The sequence below is a fragment of the Ochotona curzoniae genome, unplaced genomic scaffold (genome assembly GCF_017591425.1).
Source record: "Ochotona curzoniae isolate NIBS_2020 unplaced genomic scaffold, NIBS_Ocur_1.0 contig_430, whole genome shotgun sequence".
Taxonomy (NCBI): domain Eukaryota; kingdom Metazoa; phylum Chordata; class Mammalia; order Lagomorpha; family Ochotonidae; genus Ochotona; species Ochotona curzoniae.
This window is the reverse complement of record NW_024466219.1, coordinates 9,461,516-9,485,728: the sequence shown is the minus strand read 5'-3', so window position 1 is coordinate 9,485,728 and position 24,213 is coordinate 9,461,516. Positions and strand designations below refer to the sequence as shown.

At 40.8% G+C, this 24,213-nt stretch overlaps 1 protein-coding gene and 2 pseudogenes across 2 annotated transcripts in view; all 3 read left to right on the top strand.

The window, feature by feature from the left end:
* The window catches only part of DENND1B (DENN domain containing 1B), a 217,548-nt gene that overhangs the window by 72,807 nt on the left and 120,528 nt on the right, over nt 1–24,213 (top strand). For both annotated transcript variants that reach the window (XM_040985408.1, XM_040985407.1), the window contains exons 4-6: nt 2,047–2,096; nt 3,940–4,059; nt 19,250–19,319. In XM_040985408.1, the coding sequence (XP_040841342.1) occupies nt 2,047–2,096; nt 3,940–4,059; nt 19,250–19,319 (240 nt within the window). The remainder of the gene's footprint in view (nt 1–2,046; nt 2,097–3,939; nt 4,060–19,249; nt 19,320–24,213) is intronic.
* Nucleotides 19,844–19,965, top strand: LOC121160118 (annotated as a pseudogene).
* On the top strand, nt 20,812–20,952 carry LOC121160117 (annotated as a pseudogene).

Sequence of the window (24,213 nt, the reverse complement as noted above, 5' to 3'; positions counted from 1 at the left end):
AATTTTAAATTAACACTATTGCTAGAAGGATCCAATAAAGCAGTTCACATGCATTTTATTCCTTTTGTCTGCTCTTTTCTTTTTTAATTTCAGTTTAAATAGCACCTATAATTAAGGAACAACCCCACACCCTGGGAGCTAGGTAGGACTTTGACTATTGATCTGTGCAAACCCAGCTTATACTGTCAGGGGAGAAACAGTCAGCTGCCGGGCTGCTTTGTCACCGGCATAAGCTGAGAGAGGATATTTTTTTGTCTATACTGTTTATACACTAGTCTATAGACCTGCTGGCTGGTTGAATTTTAAAGAGTGCGGAGGTTTAAAGACTTGTCCCCTGAGGGATGCTTCTGCCAGTTGGGAAGCGAGCTGAGGCTGTTTGGCAGAAGTGTGTGCATGTGTGTTACTAGTGGAAGAGGGAGGGGGAGGGTGTGAAAGATGCAGTAAGTAACTGGGATGCATTCTTCTTAATTTGAGTCTTAAGATTGATGTGAGATATATTACCAATTTGGATATATTTTGAGGCAATTATTGAGTGTTAAAGATACGTTCTTTATTGTTGTCAAGATTATGCTGTCAGTTCTGTAGGAGAATATTTGGATAGTATTTGTAGGTGTAGTGTATATGATGTTTGACTTCATTTTAGGCACCACAAGATAAAGATTAAGCAGTGGTCAAATGGAAATGGTCTTCCTTTATAATGAATACTTTCCAGCCCAAGTTGTTTATTTCAAGTTTAATGACTCCTTTAACTATGCTCATACTTTTAAAGCTGCGTGTTCATAGTAAGCATTTGCCCTAGAGGGTAGAAAATTCTTCATTAATATGGGGCTTTTCCTCCCTACTTCTGTGAGCTCAGGCTTTTAAGCTTTCTTAGGTGTTGGTATTGGAATTTTACAAGGTCTTGTTTTTAATTGATACCTTATTACGTTCTTTATTTTGAAGGTGCAGGAAATTTAATTTTTAAGCACTCAATGTCGTACTTATATGTAAATATTCAGATACTGATTTCTGTGTGTTTGTAGCGATAGAGGAGATTTTTTGGGAGGATGAATACTACATTAAGATATTTACTGTTATTTCTGTATTGTTTAATAGGAAATCTGGTCATAAACCTGTGCTCTTATAAACTCACCTAGTTTTGAATCTGTATAAAACTGAACTCTAAAGTTAACCTTTGAATCAGAGTTTTTATGTTGTTTTCTAGGTTTAGCAAAATATTTAAAAGCAATTTTCCCAGTGGTTAACAGTTGTTTGCATTTTGTTGCAATTGTTTATGCATGTGGTCTCTGACATGCTTCACAATAATTTTAATATGGTTATGGAGTTACTGAAGTTTCAGAATCAATTGGATTCTCTTTTAAGTTGAATTTCATTGTTGACTGTAATATTAGGTAATTCATAAATACAAGAGCGGAGACTAGAGGCTGTGGTTTAATTGAAGGTTTTGTGTACATATTTCTGCAAGAGTGTTATTTAAGATAAGACTTAGTACCAGCTGTTGAAGCATATTTGTAAAAATGTGTTTCTTTAGCTATAGAAAAATCTTTTTTTTTTAAGCATTTGACTATAACACATGCAGTATTTTTATACCTCTCAGTAAATTCATTCTCCTGCCAACTTCATTCCCTTTTCTCTGCCTGCATTTTAATTGAAACAACGTTTATATTTTGGAGCCAGGATCTGTCAGAAGTCCCTTTGGCTAGTCTATAGTACAAGTAGCAGCAGCCGTGGCTTACCCATATGGTGTGGTGCTTCTTGTAAAATCCATATGGCCTTGTTGAAGGGAACCCAGCGGCGATGTGAAGGGTGTTAATACCCTTCAGGCCAGGCCGCTCCCTCCTGGGGCTCCTGCGGCATTGTCATTGCAATCTGCCAAAGCCCAAACGTAATTCCTTTTTAATAATCAATTATTTTAGTCTAGGAACCTGTGCTATTTTTCACAAGAAAAAGAAAAAAACTTTTTCCCTCCTAGACACTGTCTTTAAAAAGTTTTAACTACATCTTTTAAAAATATTCTAAAGCTTTTCTTTTCATTTGCATTTATAGGAAGTACTACAGACCGTGCCAAAGTTCTGTTTCCCTTTTGACGTTGAAAGGTATAGTATAAGTCATTATTTAAAATAAGCTCCGCTTGTTGCAGTGCACATCATAAAATGATTTTATGTGCTTATAAAAATGAAATGTATGTACTCTTCATTGCTTATAAAAAAGGGCTACAGATTCAAAATTAAATAATATTTGCAAGGAAGAAACCTTTTAAAATCATTATCTTTTGTTTTATCTATGGTGGCCACTTAGGAAAAGTCTGAAAGGGTATTGCAAATAAGCTGTATCTCTTTTGCTTTATGCTTCAATTACATATAGGAAGCACAAGGAAAAAAAATATGAGTATATCCTTGATGTGCTTGGAATCATGTCCTTTGAAATTAGATGTATATATCCTGGTTTCTGTCTCACTTCACCCTAATTGAAAAGACCATCTGTATGATGCAGTAAAACTCATGGCTTGGTGTCTTCCAAGAATAGCTTTATAGAAATAGTGCAATATTGTGGAAGGATAGTGGGAAATCCTCCTAGCAGTTTGATAATCTCATTATGCTTATGTTTTACTGAAAAAAAATACTGAATGAACTACTTGTGTGTAGCTGGAATTTAATAGAATTTGTAGCCCGTTGAGCATAATAACAAATCATTTATTGTTTTTCATGTAATTTTCACACCCTATTATCAGTTTTCTTAAGAGTGTGCCATGAGGAGTTTTTAAAAGAAATTTTATTTTAGAAAAATATTTTGTTAAAGATTAGTGAGATTCTCATACTTTCGTATTACTATATTAAAAACAAAAACTTGCCCCTGATGGGCAGTGGATCTTGGTAGGCACTGCTGGTGAACGTGACCTTCCTGGTTTTACTCCTTCAGAATTAGCTGTGTTCCCTCCCACCCTCTGCCATGCTGCAATTTCGCAGTTGATTGTAACAGTCAAATAAAGAAAGATAAAGATAAAAATACACAATTATTAGCCTTGTACAGTGGAGGGCATATAAATTGTTGCTTTTTTTCTTTGAAGTTTCATGAAGTTTTTAAATAATTATGCTTAAAGAGTATTTGTTAAATATTCCTCATTTGAGATGCAAGACTTCCTAGCTGAACAGTTTGTAGTTTTGGTACACTGTAATTTCTTTTTTTCTTCAGTAATCAAAGCTTTAGTATTTTAGATATCTTGTTTTGGTTGTCTAATGCCAAGATGATAACCAGGAAATGTGTGCATATATTTTAAAATATAAATATTTAGTCTGATGTTTTGTCTTGCCTCTTACACCTCAGTGTGACACATTGGAGCGTTAAAGATGAGCTAGAATTCTTCAAAACTTATCAGTGAGCCACATATATTGAATACTTTGCATTTGGAAATCTGTTCCTTGATATGTTGATAGCCCTCATAGGGAATGCTGAGAAACCAAGAGTATTTTGTGTGGTACTTTATTGGGTGAGAATGACAACAGAAGAATCCATTAAACAAAATTGGTGAGGACCGCCATTGGAATCTAGATCAACATGATTTGCTCTCTAAGCAGTTTTAGTGTCATTGAGGCTAGGATCCAGTCACCATGTACAGTTTATTATTTCTGTAGTTTCATTCATGGTATTTTGATAGTCTGTAATATTTTATGACTACTTTCAGTCTAGGAAAACTTGTGGTAAACTGGGTCATGACTTCCTGGTAAGGAATTAGATCCTGAATTGCATAGTGTGTAAGACACTACAATTTACTATGAAACTCATGATTTAGCTTTAGATTTCAGACTTTTGTAGTTTTAGAACATAGTTGTAACTTCAACTAATTTGAAAGATGAAATCAGTGCTGTATACATTCTTGGTTTTGTTTTTCTGTAAGATCATCATGCAAGGCTTTATGTGTTTAATGGTGCTGCATTTCAGGGTGTCTCAGAATCAAGTTGGACAGCACTTTACCTTTGTACTGACGGACATTGAGAGTAAGCAGAGGTTTGGATTCTGCAGGCTCACGTCAGGAGGCAGAATCTGCCTGTGCATCCTTAGGTGAGTATTTGTTGAACAAAACCAAAATTGGATGCAGAGTGTATTGGCTCTGTCTCTTTTATTTTTATACATGGGATTCAAGGAAAAAAAACTTTCCTCATAATTTACTGTTTGCTCGTTTTCTCTAAATCAAAATAAATTAATAAAGAGCTTTCCTTCCTTTCTCTGTACAGAATCAGTTGGACTTAAAGATTTGCCAGGAACATATTGTAAATTTTTTTTGAAGGAGCTGATTCTTTTAAAGATTAATTTTATAGTTATATTTTTGAACATTAAGTATTAGTGTATGAGTTCAAGTAACATGAATTTTACACATTAGATTGGATGCACAAAATTCAATTAAAATACACTATATCCTTTTCTATTATTGAACCAGAGCTTGAATTTTCCAAAATGAATTCCTTCTTTGAGGCCAAGATTACAGACTGTGATTCTAGGCAATTAAGTGTTTAGAGATCTTTAGCTTAATAGGTGTTTTTAAAAGTCTAAAACATGTTGGTAACCTTATAAAGTTAAGGAAGTTTTATTTAATATTTATATTTCTAATTCTTTTGAGAAATGGAATGCCTGCTAATGGATTCCTGCCTTCTTGAGTAGCTGCAGCCAAGCTAGAACGGCGAAGCAGGCTTTTAACTCTGCAGTGAGCTGGTGAGGCTCCACAGGGCCTGCCTGCCTACCTCCATGGTTGACATGTACCTGGGTGAGCAGCTGGCTGAGAGCGGTTCCTGCCTTCAGACATCACTTCCCAGGGCCTGGCTGTGCAGGGGAAAAGACTATAGTTATTAATACCCCTGCAAGAAGTCTTGAAATCAAACATCCAAATGTATTCCATGAAAATACTATAAACAAGTAGTATGGGACACTGGGCAGCTTAGATTCTGTGGAAATTGCTTATAGGAGAAGAAATGCCATTCACTCTATGAATTTATATATTTCAAAGAAAACTTTTGATATACAGTTGATATTTTCTCTGTTGCTTTTTTATGCTTTTATTACTCATTCAAGATTTACGTTTATTCAGAACATTTGTTAGATCTGGAAAATTTGTTTCAGTCTTTGTTCAAAAGTGAATGCTTCTGTGCTTTGCAGTGATACTGTGCTAACTTACCTTGTTTCTTTCCTGAGATATAAATCTTTCATCTCAGATACACTTGTATGTGAAATATATTTTATCCAAAACTAATTTTGCCATAAGCTTGTGCATTGGTTTTTCTAATGTGGAGCAGGTTGATAGGTCAGTAGGCTTAGGGCTCCCAACATGCGGAGTGTTCTTACTGCTATTCTTAGGCTCACATTCTAAAAGCTGTGGCTGAGATGGGCGTGTCACTTGAGGTCCTCTATGCGATGATTTGCCCTAATAGGAAACCAAACCTGCATATGTGTTGTTATTTTTACCTATAAATTTTGTAAAATTTTCACTAAAAGCAACTCATACTTTTAGGAAAGTTTTTTTTTTATATATATATAAGATTTATTTTATTGGAAAGGCGGGTATACAGAGAGGAGGAGAGACAGAGAGGAAGATCTTCCATCCGAAGATTCACTCCCCAAGTGGCCGCAACGACTGGAGCTGAGCCAATCCAAAGCCAGGAGCCTCTTCTGGGTCTCCCACGCAGGTGCAGGGTCCCAAGGCTTTGTGCTGTCCTCGACTGCTTTCCCAGGCCACAGGCAGGGAGCTGGTCAGGAAGCGGGGCTGCTGGGATTAGAACCGGTGCCCATATGGGATCCCGGGCGTGCAAGGTGAGGACCTTAACCACTATGCCATCGCGCCGGGCCCAGGAAAGTTTTTGTATAAGGTTCACCTCGATTGATTTCTCAGTTGTTACCAGGCATCTCTGCTCCCACTCTCCCTTTCTCACACCCACCCACACTTGAATAAACCTTTCTCTCTTGTTTTTGTTGGCACATTTGAGACTATAGTCAGTTTTCATAATATGTGAATCTTAATTTAATAATATGCCTCTGAACTGATTTTCCAATGTTATGTAATATTAGGCTCGAGTTTTTCTCTTTGTTTTGAGCTCTTAAAATATTTTGAATACATTGAACCTATTAATAACTAGTAAATATTTGTCGAAATGTCTAGAATAGTGTCTGAATTTGCATGTAGAATAAAAGTTAAGAATTTCTGTTTAAATTTAAGAAAACATAGTTTTTATCAAAATAGTACTATAAATTATCACCTCAAACATTCATTAAGTGGCTGAAAGATTAATATAGAATCCTTAAATGCAGTTCACATGTTATTAATGTGTACGAAACTGACCCTGAAGCAATTAAGTAGCCAAGTTGTTCTTCTATCTGGTTGTCAAACCTGTACGTGTGTTGTAGTAACACCTGGATGTACTGGAGTCTTTTTTTGTTTTGTTTTTTTGAAGATTACTTAATGGGGCTGATTGCCATGGCCTAAAAAGTTAAGCTTTTGACTTCAAGTTCTGGCATCTCATGGGTGCTGGTTTGAGTCCCAGCTGCTCCACTTCTCATCCAGCTTCCAGCTTATGACCTGGAAAAACAGTGGAGGATGGCTCAAATACTTGGGACACTGCACCTGTGTGTGAAACCCGGAAGAAGCTCTTGATTATTGGATCCTGGATCTTGGCTTCAAGTCAGCTGAGCTCAAGTAGTGCAGCCATTTGGGAATGAACCCAGCAGATAGAGGATCTTTCTCTATTTCTCCTTATCCCTGAAAATCTTCCTTTGAAGTAAAAATAAATGAATCTTCTTTTTATATAAAAAGATTTACTTGCTGATTTGAAAGGCAGATTGACACAGGGAGAGGAGGAGGGGATGGGTTGGGAAAAGGAAAGTGCAGAGGGAATAGGAGAAGCTAGAAAATATTTATGTTGTAAAACTGTAGTGACATTCCAATTGCTGTTAGCATAGATTGTGTGCTTTGAGAACAGCTAATTTAGAGCATGGGTTTTGAACAAACAGAATTCAGATGTTATAGAATTCTATTCAGAAGGTTCTGGTGGGTAAGTAAATACTTGTTAGAACTGTAACCAGTGTTTGAGGGATCTTTGTGAATGCTTCAGTTAGAGGAGTGAAAGGAATAGTGATGCTTTGGGTCCTGAATTGTCCACTCAGTTTGATGACCTTTCATCACTTTCTATTTAGTTATTTTTATTGAAAAATTTTTTATTGCAAAGTGAGATACACAGAGAGAAGGAGAGACAGAGAGGAAGATCTTCCATCTGATAATTCACTCCCCAAGTGACTGCTGCGGCCGGAGCTGCACAGATTTGAAGCCAGAAGCCAGGATCCTCTTCTGGGTTTCCCACGTGGGTGCGGGGTCCCAAGGCTTTGAACTGTCCTTGGCTCATTTCCCAGACCACAAGTAGGGAGCTGGATGGAAAGCAGGGCTACTGGGTTTAGAACCGGTATCCATATGAGATCCTGGTGCCTGTAAGGCAAGGACTTTAGCCACCAGGCTACCATGTTGGGTCTACTTTGTTTATTTTTGCAATTATTGAGAGGAATGGTGCCATTCTAAATGTGTTAGAAAATCCTAGAGGGAGTAGAACTCTACATGTTTTGGCTAATGGTTAAGGTGCCCACATCCCATGTTAGAGTTACTGAACCATATTCCCCAGCTTTGCCTCCTGTTTGTAGGCTCCCTGCCAGGGCTGACTCTGAGGTCATGGTGATGGCTCAGGTGATCTGCGTCCTGCCAGGGCTGACTCTGAGGTCATGGTGATGGCTCAGGTGATCTGTGTCCTGCCAGCAGTTTTGGGAGACCTGGCTTGAGTTCCTAGCTTCTGTTTGTTATCTCAGCATATCCCCGGCTATTATGAGCACTGAGGGGATGAACCACTGGGTGGGGATCTTCTCTGTCTCTCAAATAAGTTTTAAATATTAAAAATGTATATTGTTGACTTTTGAGCAAATGACTATAAGCAGGGAGAGCTTTTATGTATCTAATAATGCATCTTGAACCTGAATGATTGGTGTATTTGAGCATAAACTAATGAAAATTTCTGTTTGGTGACAAATATGTAAAGAAAATTTAGAAGAAAATAAGCTGTCAGGAATATATTTATGGGCACTGTAACAGTGGGTTAATATCCAAATATATAATAATCACTACAAGTTCATTTAAAAAGCTATAGAAAAAATAAGCTTAGCATCTGAGTAACCTACTCATAGAGGAGCTGTGAAAGAGAACAAAGTCTCCTATGTACTGATTTTCAAATTGCCTCAGATGATCATGGCTGGATTAGGCTGAAGCCGGGAAATCAGAACTCTGTCCAGGTATCCCATGTGAGTGGTAGGGGACCACGTGCTCACACGTCATTACCGCCTTCCCAGCACACCAACAGGGGCTAGACTGGTACTAGAGCAGCCAGCTCTTGAACTGGCACTCAGATGGGACACTGGTAGCAAGGTGGTGCCCAGTCTGCCTTGCCGCAGTGCTGGTCCTGTACTTCTTGCCTTTATTCATTTTTTTCCCAACCAACAAAATCCCTGTCAATTAGTTTTTTTTTATTTTCTAAAATTTTGAGTTGTTGTCATTATAAAGCACAAAAGTATTAACATGAAACTATAAATATAATATTACGTTGGTGGGGATTTGCCAGATCATTTTTTTGTCAGTTAGAATGTGCTTAAGGGTGCTTCAACAAGTTCATGGAAAAATGGAATTAAGAGTTAAGTTTAGTTTTGTCACAATATTTTTTTAAATCCATACATTGTTATTTTTAAAACATGCTTTTTCTGTGAACCTTTTGATTCATGTTGAAGTTTGTAAAATGCACAATTCTCTTGATAGAGTGTTTTAGCTTAGGCAGTGCAGGACTCTGAGTGGATCCATAGCTAGCATAGGTGGGAGGACAGGGTTTATTGGTCCCTTCACATTTGGGACTGCAGAGTGAGAGAATGACCTTTGGGGTAAAAGGACATATCCTTAGTGGGGTGACTGACAGTCTTGGACCAAGGAATTAGTGTTTTCTGATAATTTCAGCACAAAACGTTCGTTGTTGTGGAAATTCTTTGTGAAATGGTTGAAGAAATGATACAGTGCTTACAACTTACTTCCTGTCCTTTTTATTTTCCTCCTTCAAGCAACACTGGTTTGGAATATCTCCCTGTACCCTAAGAAATGCTAGGAAAAAGTTTTACTCTTATTTCAATATAAAACACAAATTGGAATAACTGGTAATATTTTAAAGAGAGTTTAGAAGGAAAGGTGTGGTTATTCTTTTAGAATGCAGCAATCCAGCATCAACTGAAAGGCTTTGTTTATTCATGACTCACTGCGTACAGAGTGCTTCTTGCAAAGGCGTCTTGAGAGAAGGTGCCCTGTGTGTTACCAGCGGCTTCTCAAAGCCTCAGACTTCGTGCTTGTACTCCGTTTCGAAGGACATCTTGGTGTTCGAATCCATACTACTAAACTTTGAGAAATATCACAAATTACTTGCAAAATCAAGTACAAAAATATGGTTTTGACTATGTTTCCTGATAATAAAAGCACTTTGTCTACTACAGAAAAAGAAAATAAAAGCCATTTTTATTGTGGCACAAAAATCTATGCTTATTCTGAAATTTAGTTGTAGTTTATTTCCATAGACTTGTTTAAACACACTTAAAATTTTCTGTAGGATATGAAGCTAAGAGCTAACTGTAGCCTCTAGTTACAATTTCTAAAATGAATGCATGTACTGAAAACAAGTTCATGAAGTTAGAGTAGTTACCTGAAAAATATTTTAAGACCATTTAATACCATGTCCTGTACAAAATTGCTGCATTTATATTTAAGTATATTATATTTTGAATTAAGATTCTAGGATATTAATGAATGCTTCTTCTGTTTTGTTTACCCTACCACACCGTAAGCACTGTTTTTTCTTTTGTTGTCAACTGTATGTTTGCGAAATATATTCTGATTTGTATGTTAGTGTATAATGTGTGAATTTTTGTTTTAATGATTAAAACTTTTAAAAGAAAAGCATCTCCAAGTTTTTCTTGTTTGTTGAGTTTAAAGTTTAAAGTTTAGGCCCTTAAAAGTGTAAAAATAATGTAAATGACGTACATTGAAGAAATGTAAAATAATGTAGCATAAAGTGAAATAAAGGACAAACTGAGAGAGCATTTTCATTAGTGCAGGTGAAAAGCAACTTTGTTGGATTTCTTGACTAGCAGACTTCTAAACTGAACATGTTAATAGTACTACTGATGGCAGTAATATAACAGCTGAATCATTTGGTGTTGGTTTTAATGCACAGTGATTTGCTAAGTGATTCATATGTTTTATTCAGAAAACTACTGTATTCCTTAGAGTTCTTAGCTGAAAAGTTCATGCATAACATGTAAAATGCACTCTCCTCCTGGATGATGCTGAAACCTCAAAGTAATTTAGATTAATCTGTGAGTTATAAGTGAGGAAATCAGAAGTCTTTCCACAGTGCTATTCAAAAACATGTTTGTGTAAGACTTGGGATTTAATGCTTTGTTAGGTTGGTTCATTCTGTTTGCTCTTTAGAAGAAATATCAGAATTTAAGCCTATTCAGTAGAAAAATTGGTATTTAAACTTGCAGCTATATGCTTTAATTATTTCTATAATGTCTATTTTGATCTAACAAGATTTCCAAATAATTCAGATATTACTAATTCAAATTTTGTTATTGTTTGCATTTGAAATTACTTTCATGTGCTAGCAAAAATGCAAGAAATAACTTTTCCCTCTAATTTGATTAATGTAATTTTACAACTATAAAATTGTCGCCACAGGTTCAAAATGAAATACTCTACTAAGGAAGACAGGTTTATGATTAGGCCCTTTGTAGTTTTGCTACCCCCTTTAACTCATATCAAACTTGAAGCTTTCATACTCTTTCTTTGAGCAAATCCTCTAGAACCAGAATGTTTCAATTTTACACATTTTGTGTCAATTTTCCAGACAGAAAAACAGCCGCTAGACATTGCACATTTTTCCTACGGAAGGGCAGTTTCCTTGGTTTTATTTGATTACTATAATGTAGTTTCCCTCTGATTGCTTGGAGTGTTAGTGGCTACCTGACGGTTTGACAGAAACCATTTCCTTTCCTTTATTTAACCTTTGACTTTTGGATGTAAAAGTTTTATCAGCTCTGTAAGTGGAAGTACAAGAGTGGGGGAGTGTCCCTGCTGCCATAGCAATGCACAATTTTATGCACACATTTGTCTTCACGGAAAGCTGAGGAAAAAAAATCTGCAATTGAATTTTAATCTCCTTTCTTTTCCTTTAAAATAATTTATTTGAATGTGTTAGTTTTTCAGTTATATATATTTGCAGGATTTTAGGGTCATAGTGATTCTTTGGTAATGAAATTTCATTTAAAATTTTTAAAAATTCAAGTAAAATTTCTTATTCAGATACTACAGTATATACAATATAAGTATTTTTGAAACTTTCTAGGATTTTTGTGGTTGGCTGTTATAGATTTTCAATGTCTTTGGTACCGTAAAACTTAGTGAAAAACATTTGACCTTAGTAATAGTGAGTTTAAGAATTTGCATATTTAAAAATTTGCTTTGAATTTATACTGTTTAAAAATACCTAAGAAACTACTAAAAAAAATCATGAAAGTGACTTTACTTGCCCTAGCAAGATAAACTTTATGTTATTTGTTTTATACCTAAGTATATATTCAATAAAAGGTTTTTGGCATACTTTTCTTAAAACTCAAGATATTATTGTTACAATATTTAGACTTACTGTATCATGGAAGCTAGTTAAAACGTTAGATCCTGGGCCATGCTCTTGTCAGATAAAAAGGGCAGTAGGATTTTATGTTTAGTAATGTTTTCATATCAGGGGTTGTGCTTTTATTTGCAACTACAAGGACTATGTAGGAGTCGTATGAGAGAAAGCTGTTAGGTGTGTGATCGTGGGGAGAATGGCGCTCCAGATCACAGCACCGGCACGGGCACAGGCAGAAGACCCTGTTCAGCTTGATACATACTGAAAATTGCATGTCTGAAATTGCGGTTCTTTTCATATTAATGGGTACCAAGAAATTCAGACCTTGGTTGAATTTCTCAGATTTATTTTAGGTTGGCACATTATTAATTAACAGCAAAATCAGCAACATTGCTGAAGACATACAATATGCCTCTAGCTTGAAGTACCCAGTTTACATGTATGCTCTAGTTAATGTTGTTTATCACTGCAACCGTCCTTTCCATCATGAAATTTTTAGAAGTGTGGGCAAGCTACAGAGTAGTTCTAGTTTGGTACATGTTTTTTGTTCGTCAAAAAGAATGAATGAGGGCCCCGTGCAGTAGTCTAACAGCTAAAGGTCTCACCTTGCATGCACTGGGATTCCATATGGAGGCCGGTTCTAGTCCCAGCAGCCCAGCTTCCCATCCAGATCCCTGCTTGTGTCCCAGGAAAGCAGTTGAGGCTGGCCCAAAGCCTTAGGATGTCGCACCCGTGTGGGAGACCGGAAAGAGACACTGGGCTCTTGGCTTCGGATCTGAGCAGCTCTGGCCATTGTGGCTGTTTGGAGAATGAATCATTGTACACGAGGTCTTCCTCTCTGTCTATCCTTCTCTCTGTGTATCTGACTTTCTAACAAAAACATAAAATAAATGTTAAAAAAAAAAAGAGAGAGAATGAATGAAATATACTCTTCAACAAGAGATTGCTGTCCCACAGGACCAGTCCATGTTCACACAGGCATCCTGTATGTGGCTAGGCTATGTTCTGTCGTGAATAGGGAAAGCTGAAGTTGATGTTTGAAAGAATCTGTCTGAATGTTTTTTTTTTTTAATTTATTCCTTGGAAGAATGCCGCGTTTGCTGGTTGCCTTGTCACGGGGCTCCAGCAGCCAGGACTGGGAACTGGGAAATCAGTTGAGGTCTCCCATTCGGAGGCAGGAACCCAGTTACTTGCACAATCTCCTTTGCTTCCCAGAGTCAGAATTAGCAAGAAACTGGAACCTGGAACCCGAGCTGGTAACTTGTAACTAACTCTAGTTTTAACTGTCAGGCTAAGTGCCCAGATCCTACCCCAATATTTCATCAAAACATTCCATGTGGACAAAATATTTGGCTTACAAAGTGCTGTTTAGAATTCTTCAATTAGGTTGGAATACAAACAAAAAGGTACCCTACTCCGCTGTTGGGAGTGTGTGCCACTAGCCCGCTGTTGGGAGTGTGTGCCACTGCTCCGCTGTTGGGAGTGTGTGCCAGTGCTCCGCTGTTGGTGGGAGTGTGTGCCAGTGCTCCGCTGTTGGGAGTGTGTGCCAGTGCTCGCTGTGGAGTGTGCCACTGCTCCGCTGTTGTTGGGAGTGTGTGCCACTGCTCCGCTGTTGGGAGTGTGTGCCACTGCTCCGCTGTTGGTGGGAGTGTGTGCCAGTGCTCCGCTGTTGGGAGTGTGTGCCACTGCTCCGCTGTTGTTGGGAGTGTGTGCCACTGCTCCGCTGTTGGGAGTGTGTGCCAGTGCTCCGCTGTTGGGAGTGTGTGCCAGTGCTCCACTGTTGGGAGTGTGTGCCAGTGCTCCACTGTTGGGAGTGTGTGCCACTGCTCCGCTGTTGGTGGGAGTGTGTGCCACTGCTCCGCTGTTGGTGGGAGTGTGTGCCACTGCTCCGCTGTTGGGAGTGTGTGCCACTGCTCCGCTGTTGGGAGTGTGTGTTACTGCTCCGCTGTTGGGAGTGTGTGCCACTGCTCCGCTGTTGGGAGTGTGTGCCAGTGCTCCGCTGTTGGTGGGAGTGTGTGCCAGTGCTCCGCTGTTGGGAGTGTGTGCCACTGCTCCGCTGTTGGTGGGAGTGTGTGCCAGTGCTCCGCTGTTGGGAGTGTGTGCCAGTGCTCCGCTGTTGGGAGTGTGTGCCACTGCTCCGCTGTTGGGAGTGTGTGCCAGTGCTCCGCTGTTGGGAGTGTGTGCCACTGCTCCGCTGTTGGGAGTGTGTGCCACTGCTCCGCTGTTGGGAGTGTGTGCCAGTGCTCCGCTGTTGGGAGTGTGTGCCAGTGCTCCGCTGTTGGGAGTGTGTGCCACTGCTCCGCTGTTGGTGGGAGTGTGTGCCAGTGCTCCACTGTTGGGAGTGTGTGTTACTGCTCCGCTGTTGGGAGTGTGTGCCACTGCTCCGCTGTTGGGAGTGTGTGCCACTGCTCCGCTGTTGGGAGTGTGTGCCACTGCTCCGCTGTTGGGAGTGTGTGCCAGTGCTCCGCTGTTGTTGGGAGTGTGTGCCAGTGCTCCGCTGTTGGTGGGAGTGTGTGCCAGTGCTCCGCTGTTGGGAGTGTGTGCCAGTGCTCCGCTGTTGGGAGTGTGTGCCACTGCTCCGCTGTTGTTGGGAGTGTGTGCCAGTGCTCCGCTGTTGGGAATGTGTGCCAGTGCTCCGCTGTTGGTGGGAGTGTGTGCCACTGCTCCGCTGTTGGGAGTGTGTGCCACTGCTCCGCTGTTGGGAGTGTGTGCCACTGCTCCGCTGTTGTTGGGAGTGTGTGCCACTGCTCCGCTGTTGTTGGGAGTGTGTGCCAGTGCTCCGCTGTTGGGAGTGTGTGCCACTGCTCCGCTGTTGGGAGTGTGTGCCAGTGCTCCGCTGTTGGGAGTGTGTGCCACTGCTCCGCTGTTGGTGGGAGTGTGTGCCAGTGCTCCGCTGTTGGGAGTGTGTGCCACTGCTCCGCTTTTGGGAGTGTGTGCCACTGCTCCGCTGTTGGGAGTGTGTGCCAGTGCTCCGCTGTTGGGAGTGTGTGCCACTGCTCCGCTGTTGGTGGGAGTGTGTGCCAGTGCTCCGCTGTTGGGAGTGTGTGCCACTGCTCCGCTGTTGGGAGTGTGTGCCAGTGCTCCGCTGTTGGGAGTGTGTGCCACTGCTCCGCTGTTGTTGGGAGTGTGTGCCAGTGCTCCGCTGTTGGGAGTGTGTGCCACTGCTCCGCTGTTGTTGGGAGTGTGTGCCACTGCTCCGCTGTTGGGAGTGTGTGCCACTGCTCCGCTTTTGGGAGTGTGTGCCACTGCTCCGCTGTTGGGAGTGTGTGCCAGTGCTCCGCTGTTGGGAGTGTGTGCCACTGCTCCGCTGTTGGTGGGAGTGTGTGCCAGTGCTCCGCTGTTGGGAGTGTGTGCCACTGCTCCGCTGTTGGGAGTGTGTGCCAGTGCTCCGCTGTTGGGAGTGTGTGCCAGTGCTCCGCTGTTGGGAGTGTGTGCCACTGCTCCGCTGTTGTTGGGAGTGTGTGCCAGTGCTCCGCTGTTGGGAGTGTGTGCCACTGCTCCGCTGTTGTTGGGAGTGTGTGCCACTGCTCCGCTGTTGTTGGGAGTGTGTGCCAGTGCTCCGCTGTTGGGAGTGTGTGCCACTGCTCCGCTGTTGTTGGGAGTGTGTGCCACTGCTCCGCTGTTGGGAGTGTGTGCCAGTGCTCCGCTGTTGGTGGGAGTGTGTGCCACTGCTCTGCTGTTGGGAGTGTGTGCCACTGCTCCGCTGTTGGGAGTGTGTGTTACTGCTCCGCTGTTGGGAGTGTGTGCCACTGCTCCGCTGTTGGGAGTGTGTGCCAGTGCTCCGCTGTTGTTGGGAGTGTGTGCCACTGCTCCGCTGTTGGGAGTGTGTGCCAGTGCTCCGCTGTTGGGAGTGTGTGCCAGTGCTCCGCTGTTGGGAGTGTGTGCCACTGCTCCGCTGTTGTTGGGAGTGTGTGCCACTGCTCCGCTGTTGGGAATGTGTGCCAGTGCTCCGCTGTTGGTGGGAGTGTGTGCCAGTGCTCCGCTGTTGGGAGTGTGTGCCACTGCTCCGCTGTTGGGAGTGTGTGCCAGTGCTCCGCTGTTGGGAGTGTGTGCCAGTGCTCCGCTGTTGTTGGGAGTGTGTGCCACTGCTCCGCTGTTGGGAGTGTGTGCCACTGCTCCGCTGTTGTTGGGAGTGTGTGCCACTGCTCCGCTGTTGGGAGTGTGTGCCAGTGCTCCGCTGTTGGGAGTGTGTGCCAGTGCTCCGCTGTTGGGAGTGTGTGCCACTGCTCCGCTGTTGGGAGTGTGTGCCACTGCTCCGCTGTTGTTGGGAGTGTGTGCCACTGCTCCGCTGTTGTTGGGAGTGTGTGCCAGTGCTCCACTGTTGGGAGTGTGTGCCAGTGCTCTGCTGTTGGTGGGAGTGTGTGCCAGTGCTCCGCTGTTGGGAGTGTGTGCTACTGCAGCCACTATGGGAGCTTACTTGGGGAATGCTGAGAGTATTGGTTTATTTTTAAAATTTTATCTTTTAACTGTGTTTGAATTGAAGAGAGAGAGTGTGGAGTAGAGGGAGAGAGAAAGAGAGAGAGAAAAAAATATGGAAGAATGACTCCTGCATATACTGGTTCACTCTCCAAATGCCCATTATTAGCCAGGTCTGGTCCAGGGTGAAGTCTGGATCTAGAACCTCATTTGGGCCTTCCACATGACTGACTGAGACACAATGAGAAATTATAATGTAAAAATGCGAAAGCGGGAGTATTAAATAGATGTTGTGATAACATGACCTAAGTTAAAAAAGTCTTACTTAGTAATATAGAATTATCGGATGTGTTCTACTTTTTAAATAGTGAAATGAGAAAGGAATTACAGTGATTGTTTTCACTTTATTTAAGGTGAATATTAGAAGAAAGGATTAATGGGCATGCCACCTAATATAAGTACATTTTCGTCTAGCTAAAACCTCTGCAGCATGTTCCAGGAATGGTTAGTTCCATCTTGTCTGAGCATAGCAGTCTTAGTTGTAAGAGATATGTGGATGTTTTTGAAATAACAACATCTTCAGGATGTTATGATTTCATGAAATGAGTATAAATGAAAGAAATTATAAGTTTTTTCTCCGTAGCATTTGTTGTTTTTTTTTTTTTAATTTTTATTTAATAGTTATTCTACCTGCAGTCAGGACACCTCATGTTGGTTTTAATTTCATTTCCGTTATGGCTAGTGATACAGGGCATTTTTTTATGTGCCCATTAGCCATATATATATATATATATTTTATCCTTCGAAAAATGTTTAATTTTTTAATCAAATTATTAGAGGAAATAGGGAACACTGTACAAGATATAGGTACAGGCAAAGGCTTCTTGGAAAAGACACCAAAAGCGCAAGCAATTACAATCAAAATAAGCTAATGGGATTACATAAGACTAAGAAACTTCTGTACCAGGAAAGTGGTCAGTGAATTGAGGATGCAGTCAACAGAATGCAGTCAGCACATATCCAATACTCACAAAGAGCTCCAGGTACTCAATGGTAAAAACCAAATAGCCTTATTAAGAAATGGGCAAAGGAAATGAAGAGATATTTCTCAAAAAATGAAATTAAAAAAGCTAATACCTGGATGAAAAAAATGCTCCCTGGGTGTTAAGGAAATGCAATTAAAAACCACAGTGAGAATCCATCTAACTCCAGTGAGAATTGCTCACATAAGAAAAATCAGCAAACAACAGTTGTTGGTGAGAATGTGAGGAAACGACCCCAATCCACTGTGGTTTAGAAAGTAAATTGCCTTGGAAGTCAGTATGAGTAGTGCCCAGACCACTAAGAATTGGTCTGAACGTGGCTAAGGCATCCCGCTCCTGGGAATAAGTCCAAAGGAACCGGAATCTGCATTTAGAAGAGTGACTTTCAATCCTAGATTTGTAGCAGCACAATTTTCAATAGTGAAGACAGGAGATAAACTCAGATGCCCATTGAAAGAGGACTGGATAAAGGTACATCTACTCAATGGAATACTACTCATCCATAAAGAAGAATGAAATCTTGCTGTTAGCAACATAATGTTCAGCTGGAATCCATGCTGGGAAAACTAAGCCAGTCTCAAAATGACAACTATCATGTATTTGCCCTGATAAAAACTGATATGAGAGTTAATTTGCCAAGCACAGAAAATGCTTGTATACTGTATGCAAATATATACATAGGTACATATGGCTATGTTAATGGCTTGTTCGAGTGAGACAAGCCTACTGGGAAGTCAGGTGCCAGTAAGTGACTTTACTCCTGAATAAAAGCAGGACTCCCAAATGAAACTCATGAATATCCCTCTGTATTACAATACTAGGCTTTCTACCTTTGCCTGTGCTTATCATGTCATGATACACTTAAATGTCAGAAAGTTAAACTTGTAACTCATTACTAGGGAGCTATAATGTAGTGATAATAGGGGGGATAAAGGTGGGAGGGGAAAAAAGCTATATGATATCTATATGTATGTATAAACTATTTTTTCCTAAAAGCAGGCATATTAGTGTCACAAAATATGACAGTCATGACAACAGTGATAAAGTGAAAAAAAAACCCTCACATATTGTCACATTTCAGTGAAGTAACATTTTTATACCTAATAGTATGACATTGACACCGTGTTTGTGTTGTTTTCCTGTGAGATGAGAGAACGTGCCTGGCATGACTTGCTCCATTTAGCAGAGTGATCACTAGGCTTCCTAATACTTGTGTTGATATCTGTTTCAATTTTGGATTTCTAATTATTATTTTCAGAGAAATGGTTAATTAAATACTTAATTTAGTAACATTTAATAAGCAGTAATTGTTCAGTGTCCAGTCACATTTTAATCCACAATAGATGGCATTTACTTGTGGTCCTTCCTGTAAGATTAGAGTATTTCAAAATTTTCATGGAAAGAGGGAATTAAAATCTAAGTTAGTTTTTGGTGTAAAAAATAAATAAGATTATTTATGGAATTATGTTTGTAGAATTACTGCAATATGAGTATTCCTCCAAACTATATGTGACTTTCCATTTCTTTTTACATGAAAGTAAGCTTATCTTTTAATGGAATTTTCCATAAGCTTGATACTCTACCTTTGCAGGTTGCGTAGTGATCCTGTGGCTGTTACTGCACAGCAGTATCCTGTGTGATGGCCACAGGACAGGAAATCCACGTCCTTCAGAATGTGTCTCCATGGTTAAACGATAAATGACTGTGACTGCTTTGGTTTTAAAACCTTTCAAATTAGTTTTTCAATAGACTGTCTTCTCAAAATGCTTAGTTTTTTTTTTCTAATGAAAGTGCGATAATAATATGAATGTCAGAATTGTGTAGTATACAGCTTTTAATAGAATTTTTAGACACTGATATAAGAAACCTAGGAATAGTCATAGCTAATATGTAAATTGTTACTGAGAAGGTGGACATAGGCATAGTTCTTTCCATTTTGCAGGGTCAGCTAATTTTAATATGCAAATTGCATGTTTATTTTATCCTATTTCTTGATTGTGAATTTTATGTTTTATGTGTATGTACATATTAAACTTTTTTGTTTGTTTTCAGTTACCTGCCATGGTTTGAAGTATATTACAAGCTTCTAAATACTCTGGCAGATTACTTGGCTAAGGAACTGGTAAGCCATGTTTTTCCTCTCTTTTGTTTTTGTGGTAAACTATGCATAACAACATCTACTAGTTTAGCCATTGGACAGTAACTGCCCATTTTCCTCCTCCTTTTTTCCTTGAAATATTGCATGTACCGCCTCCCTGTAAGAGCCTGACTGTTCTAAGTACTTCATATAAGTGGCATCATTTGATATATGCTTTTATAACTGACTTATTTCATTTAGCATTATGTCTTAACATTTCCATTTTATAGCATATGTCAGAATATCCTTCACTGTTAAGGCTGAATAATATTCTGTTACATGTATTTGGTTATGAACTATATATAGATTATAAAGGTACTTAGTTTGCATCTGCAGTTTAGCTGTTGCAAATAATGCTACTAAGAAGGTAGTGACACGACAGTGTTACAGATGGTGACTTAACTGGCTCCAAGTTATACTTGAAAATAAGCTACTATGAAAATTGAAACTAATGAATTAAATAAATAAGCCAAAATATTTCATATATTCACGTAATATCGTAATAAAGAATACTTACCTGGCAGGAGAGAACCACGATCACAAAGGTGGCTTTCCCTGGCGAGGCTCCCCCGTTGCACCCGGATGTGCTGACCCCTGCCCCGTTGCACCCGGATGTGCTGACCCCTGCCCCGTTGCACCCGGATGTGCTGACCCCTGCCCCGTTGCACCCGGATGTGCTGATCCCTCCCCCGTTGCACCCGGATGTGCTGACCCCTGTCCCTGTTGCACCCGGATGTGCTGACCCCTGTCCCCCGTTGCACCCGGATGTGCTGACCCCTGTCCCTGTTGCACCCGGATGTGCTGACCCCTCCCCCATTGCACCCGGATGTGCTGATCCCTCCCCCGTTGCACCCGGATGTGCTGACCCCTGTCCCTGTTGCACCCGGATGTGCTGACCCCTGCCCCGTTGCACCCGGATGTGCTGACCCCTGTCCCTGTTGCACCCGGATGTGCTGACCCCTGTCCCCGTTGCACCCGGATGTGCTGACCCCTGTCCCTGTTGCACCCGGATGTGCTGACCCCTCCCCCGTTGCACCCGGATGTGCTGATCCCTCCCCCGTTGCACCCGGATGTGCTGACCCCTGTCCCTGTTGCACCCGGATGTACTGACCCCTGCCCCGTTGCACCCGGATGTACTGACCCCTGCCCCCGTTGCACCCGGATGTGCTGACCCCTGCCCCGTTGCACCCGGATGTGCTGACCCCTGCCCCGTTGCACCCGGATGTGCTGACCCCTGCCCCTGTTGCACCCGGATGTGCTGACCCCTGTCCCTGTTGCACCCGGATGTGCTGACCCCTGTCCCTGTTGCACCCGGATGTGCTGACCCCTACCCCGTTGCACCCGGATGTGCTGACCCCTGTCCCCGTTGCACCCGGATGTGCTGACCCCTCCCCCGTTGCACCCGGATGTGCTGACCCCTGTCCCCCGTTGCACCCGGATGTGCTGACCCCTGTCCCCGTTGCACCCGGATGTGCTGATCCCTCCCCCGTTGCACCCGGATGTGCTGACCCCTGTCCCCGTTGCACCCGGATGTGCTGACCCCTGCGATTTCCCCAAATGTGGGAAACTCGACTGCGTAATTTGTGGTAGTGGCGGACTGAGTTCCCGCTCTCCCCTGTAAAAATAAAAAAAATCCTAATAAAAATGACTTTTAGGATTAGTGTATAGTTATTTGGTATTTTTAATCAAAATTGTCTAGAATTAATTGTTCATTATACTAAGAGTATATAAAGAAATAACAGTTCTATTGCTTTGGCAGCACTTTAATTCATATTAAAGTCATGTTTAAATATATTTTTGAATTAAGTAAAGTGGTGGGTAAGGAGGAAATGTGAAAAAAAGTCTCTTAGTTTATGTAAACTTAAAGTAACTCTTGTTTTTGTAGAGTAATCAATTTTCATTCTTTTTTTGAGTGAAATAAAAATATTTATTGATTATCAAAATCAAAATGTATAAGCAGAGCTCAATTACATTTTTTTCCACTCACAATGGGAGAGAAAGTACAGATTGCACCTCAAAGAAAGATTTTAAGACACACGGCCTGATTCTGATACACAATGATATTCCTTGTGTGAATTTCTTTTTTTTCTTTTTTTAAAAGATATTTATTTTTATTACAAAGCCAGATATACAGAGAAGAGGAGAGACAGAGAGGAAGCTCTTCCATCCGATGATTCACTCCCCAAGTGACTGCAATGGCTGGTGCTATGCCGATCCGAAGCCAGGATCCAGGAACTTCCTCCAGGTCTCCCACAAGGGTGCAGGGTCCCAAAGGCTTTGGGCCATCCTCGACTGCTTTCCCAGGCCACAGCAGGGAGCTGGATGGGAAGTGGAGTTGTCGGGATAATAACCGGCGCCCATATGGGATCCTGGTGCGTTCAAGGCGAGGACTTGAGCTGCTAGGCCATGGCACTAGGCCCCTTGTGTGAATTTCTTTACAATTTGCTGATATGGTCAAAGCATTTTTACACATATATCGGACTTTTACAGCCTTCTCTCTTTATAATCCTTTTTAAAAATAGTAAATTCATTTCATTTTTTATGGTGTTTACGTAGTTGAGAGGGATCTTGTCCATGTGGACCACCAGTTAGGGTGGGGAGGGTCGAGGAATGGGAGAAAGTGAATGAGACAACCGCCTTCCTTCTCCTTTTCTCTTCTGGTACCTGGGAAGGGGGTAGCTAGAGGGATGAGGGCTGCTTCCAGCAGCCTAACCACATTTTAAGATTTATTTATTTGACATGAAAGTGCTGTAGAAAGGGAAAAGGAATGATAGAAATTTTCCTTCTGCTGGTTCATTCCCCAAATGGCCACAGTGGACAGAGCTGAGTCAATCCAAAGCTGGGCCATAAGCCTTTTCCAGGTCTCCTGTGGCTGGGCCAACCTGTGCTGCTTTCCCAAGCTGTTAAGTAGAAGCTGATCAGAAGTAGAGCAGCCAGAGCTAGACCCCGTACCTCTATGGTACCACGGCTGCAGGCTGAGGGTCAGCTACTGTGCCGGTTATGTCAGTCCCAATTGTTATTCTTAGCGTGTTCAAATCAATAGCGACTTACACTGGTTCCAAGCATGGCAGAATGTGCTCACTTTAGAATTAGTTATCATAGCTTCTATGTCCCTACAGTAGCAGAATGTCATCCTTAGGAATGAAAAGTATAACTAATTGACGATATAATCTGATTGAATGCTTAGAATATTGGAATTAAGTTTTCTTTAATACTCTCCTGTGACTTTCATCAAAATGTAATATCTATACAGTAGGTAAACAGTTCTTCCATCTGAAAATGAAAGTTCAGAAGCTTTTAAAACTTATTTAATGATATGTAAATCTGCCACTAACAAAGGTGTTTCTATTACCCTTATAGTGAATTTGTTTATAGCATGTCAATAAACTAGAAGTGCTACAACAGCAGGTTTTACAGTGTTTGTGAATGTGTATGCAGATGAGTTGCTCTTTGCATTTGGTTGCTTAAATCTGTGAAATTGACATCAAATAATCATTTTATACTCAAACAATTTTAAGTAGAGCTGTTGTCACTCAATTCCAAAGAAAGGAAATAGGTGCTGGACCTTTGGCTTACCGTGTTGAGATGATGCCTGCTTCACCTCTTTGAGTCTTGGTGGCTTTCCATCCTATCCGGCTCCCTCTGTGAGGCCACCACGGAGGATGGCCCAAGTAGTCGCATCCACATGGGAGACCCAGAGGAAGCTCCTGGCTCCCGGCTCCTGACTGGCCCAACCCTGGCCGTTTCAGACCTTGTACGGAATGAACCAGAGGATGAAATATCTCTCTCTGCCTCTCTCGCTGTGCAACTCTTTCAAATAAATAAGTCTTTTTTTTTTTTAAGGAAAATAACAGAATAAAGCTATGGATTTTTTTACAATGAAAACTCTGAATTACAAATATCCTATGATGATAAATGCATTGTTTATTCAAATTTTGAATACTTTGGTAATTTATGGAATATTATACTAAATACTAAATAGTATTATACTGTTTTCAAAGCTGCCAGTACTACTATATGCAAAAACCAATAGTTTTGAGCTAATCCCTGTAATTTTGGCTTTCCAACAAGAGAAATTAAGGGAAATAACATATTGTTAGTTTATAGTTTTAGTTAAATAACCAAAAGTAGATTTATAACAGTAATTCTTTCTTTTCTTCCTATTGTCACTTCAGTTTTATAAGCTGTTTAGGGTGATATTAAGATACATTTTGTGTATTTTATAACTCCTCGCAGGTCTTCCATGTAGCAGGCAGGAAGTCAAGTACTTGAACCATCCTCTGCTGCTGCATCCCAGGCTCATAAGGGCAGCACCAGGTGGATTGGAAGTGGAGTAGCTAGGACTTGAATCTGTGCTCCAAGATGGCACGTGGGACATTCAAAGCAATACCAAAGCTATATCAAAACACTTAACCCCTCATGCATAATTTTCTATGTTGAATTTCGATGTTTAAAAGGCCAAGAGAAAAATTGCTTATATATAATCTTTCATTTTGAAAAGAATTTTGGGTAGACAATTTTGAGTGTATACTTTTTCAGGAGACCCAATTTATTAAATTTTAATTTAAATTTATAGCCAAATTATATAGGAAGAATCGCAAGAATTATATAACTGATATCTAGTTTCTCTATAACTTATTATGTCCATCCTTATACAGTTGTCTTTTTCTTTCTGTTATGCATCCATCAAAAAAATTCAGAGAAATTAAGAATGGTGATTTTGTAGGTCAGCTTTCTGCAGTATTACTGGTTTCTGTGTTAAGACATAGAAAAAGTGAGATGTATATCAAGGTACATTATTATGATGCAAATCCTAAAGTAGATTTGCTGTATATTTTATCTACTTCTGTTTGTTAACGATCGAGTAGTGACTGGCAGT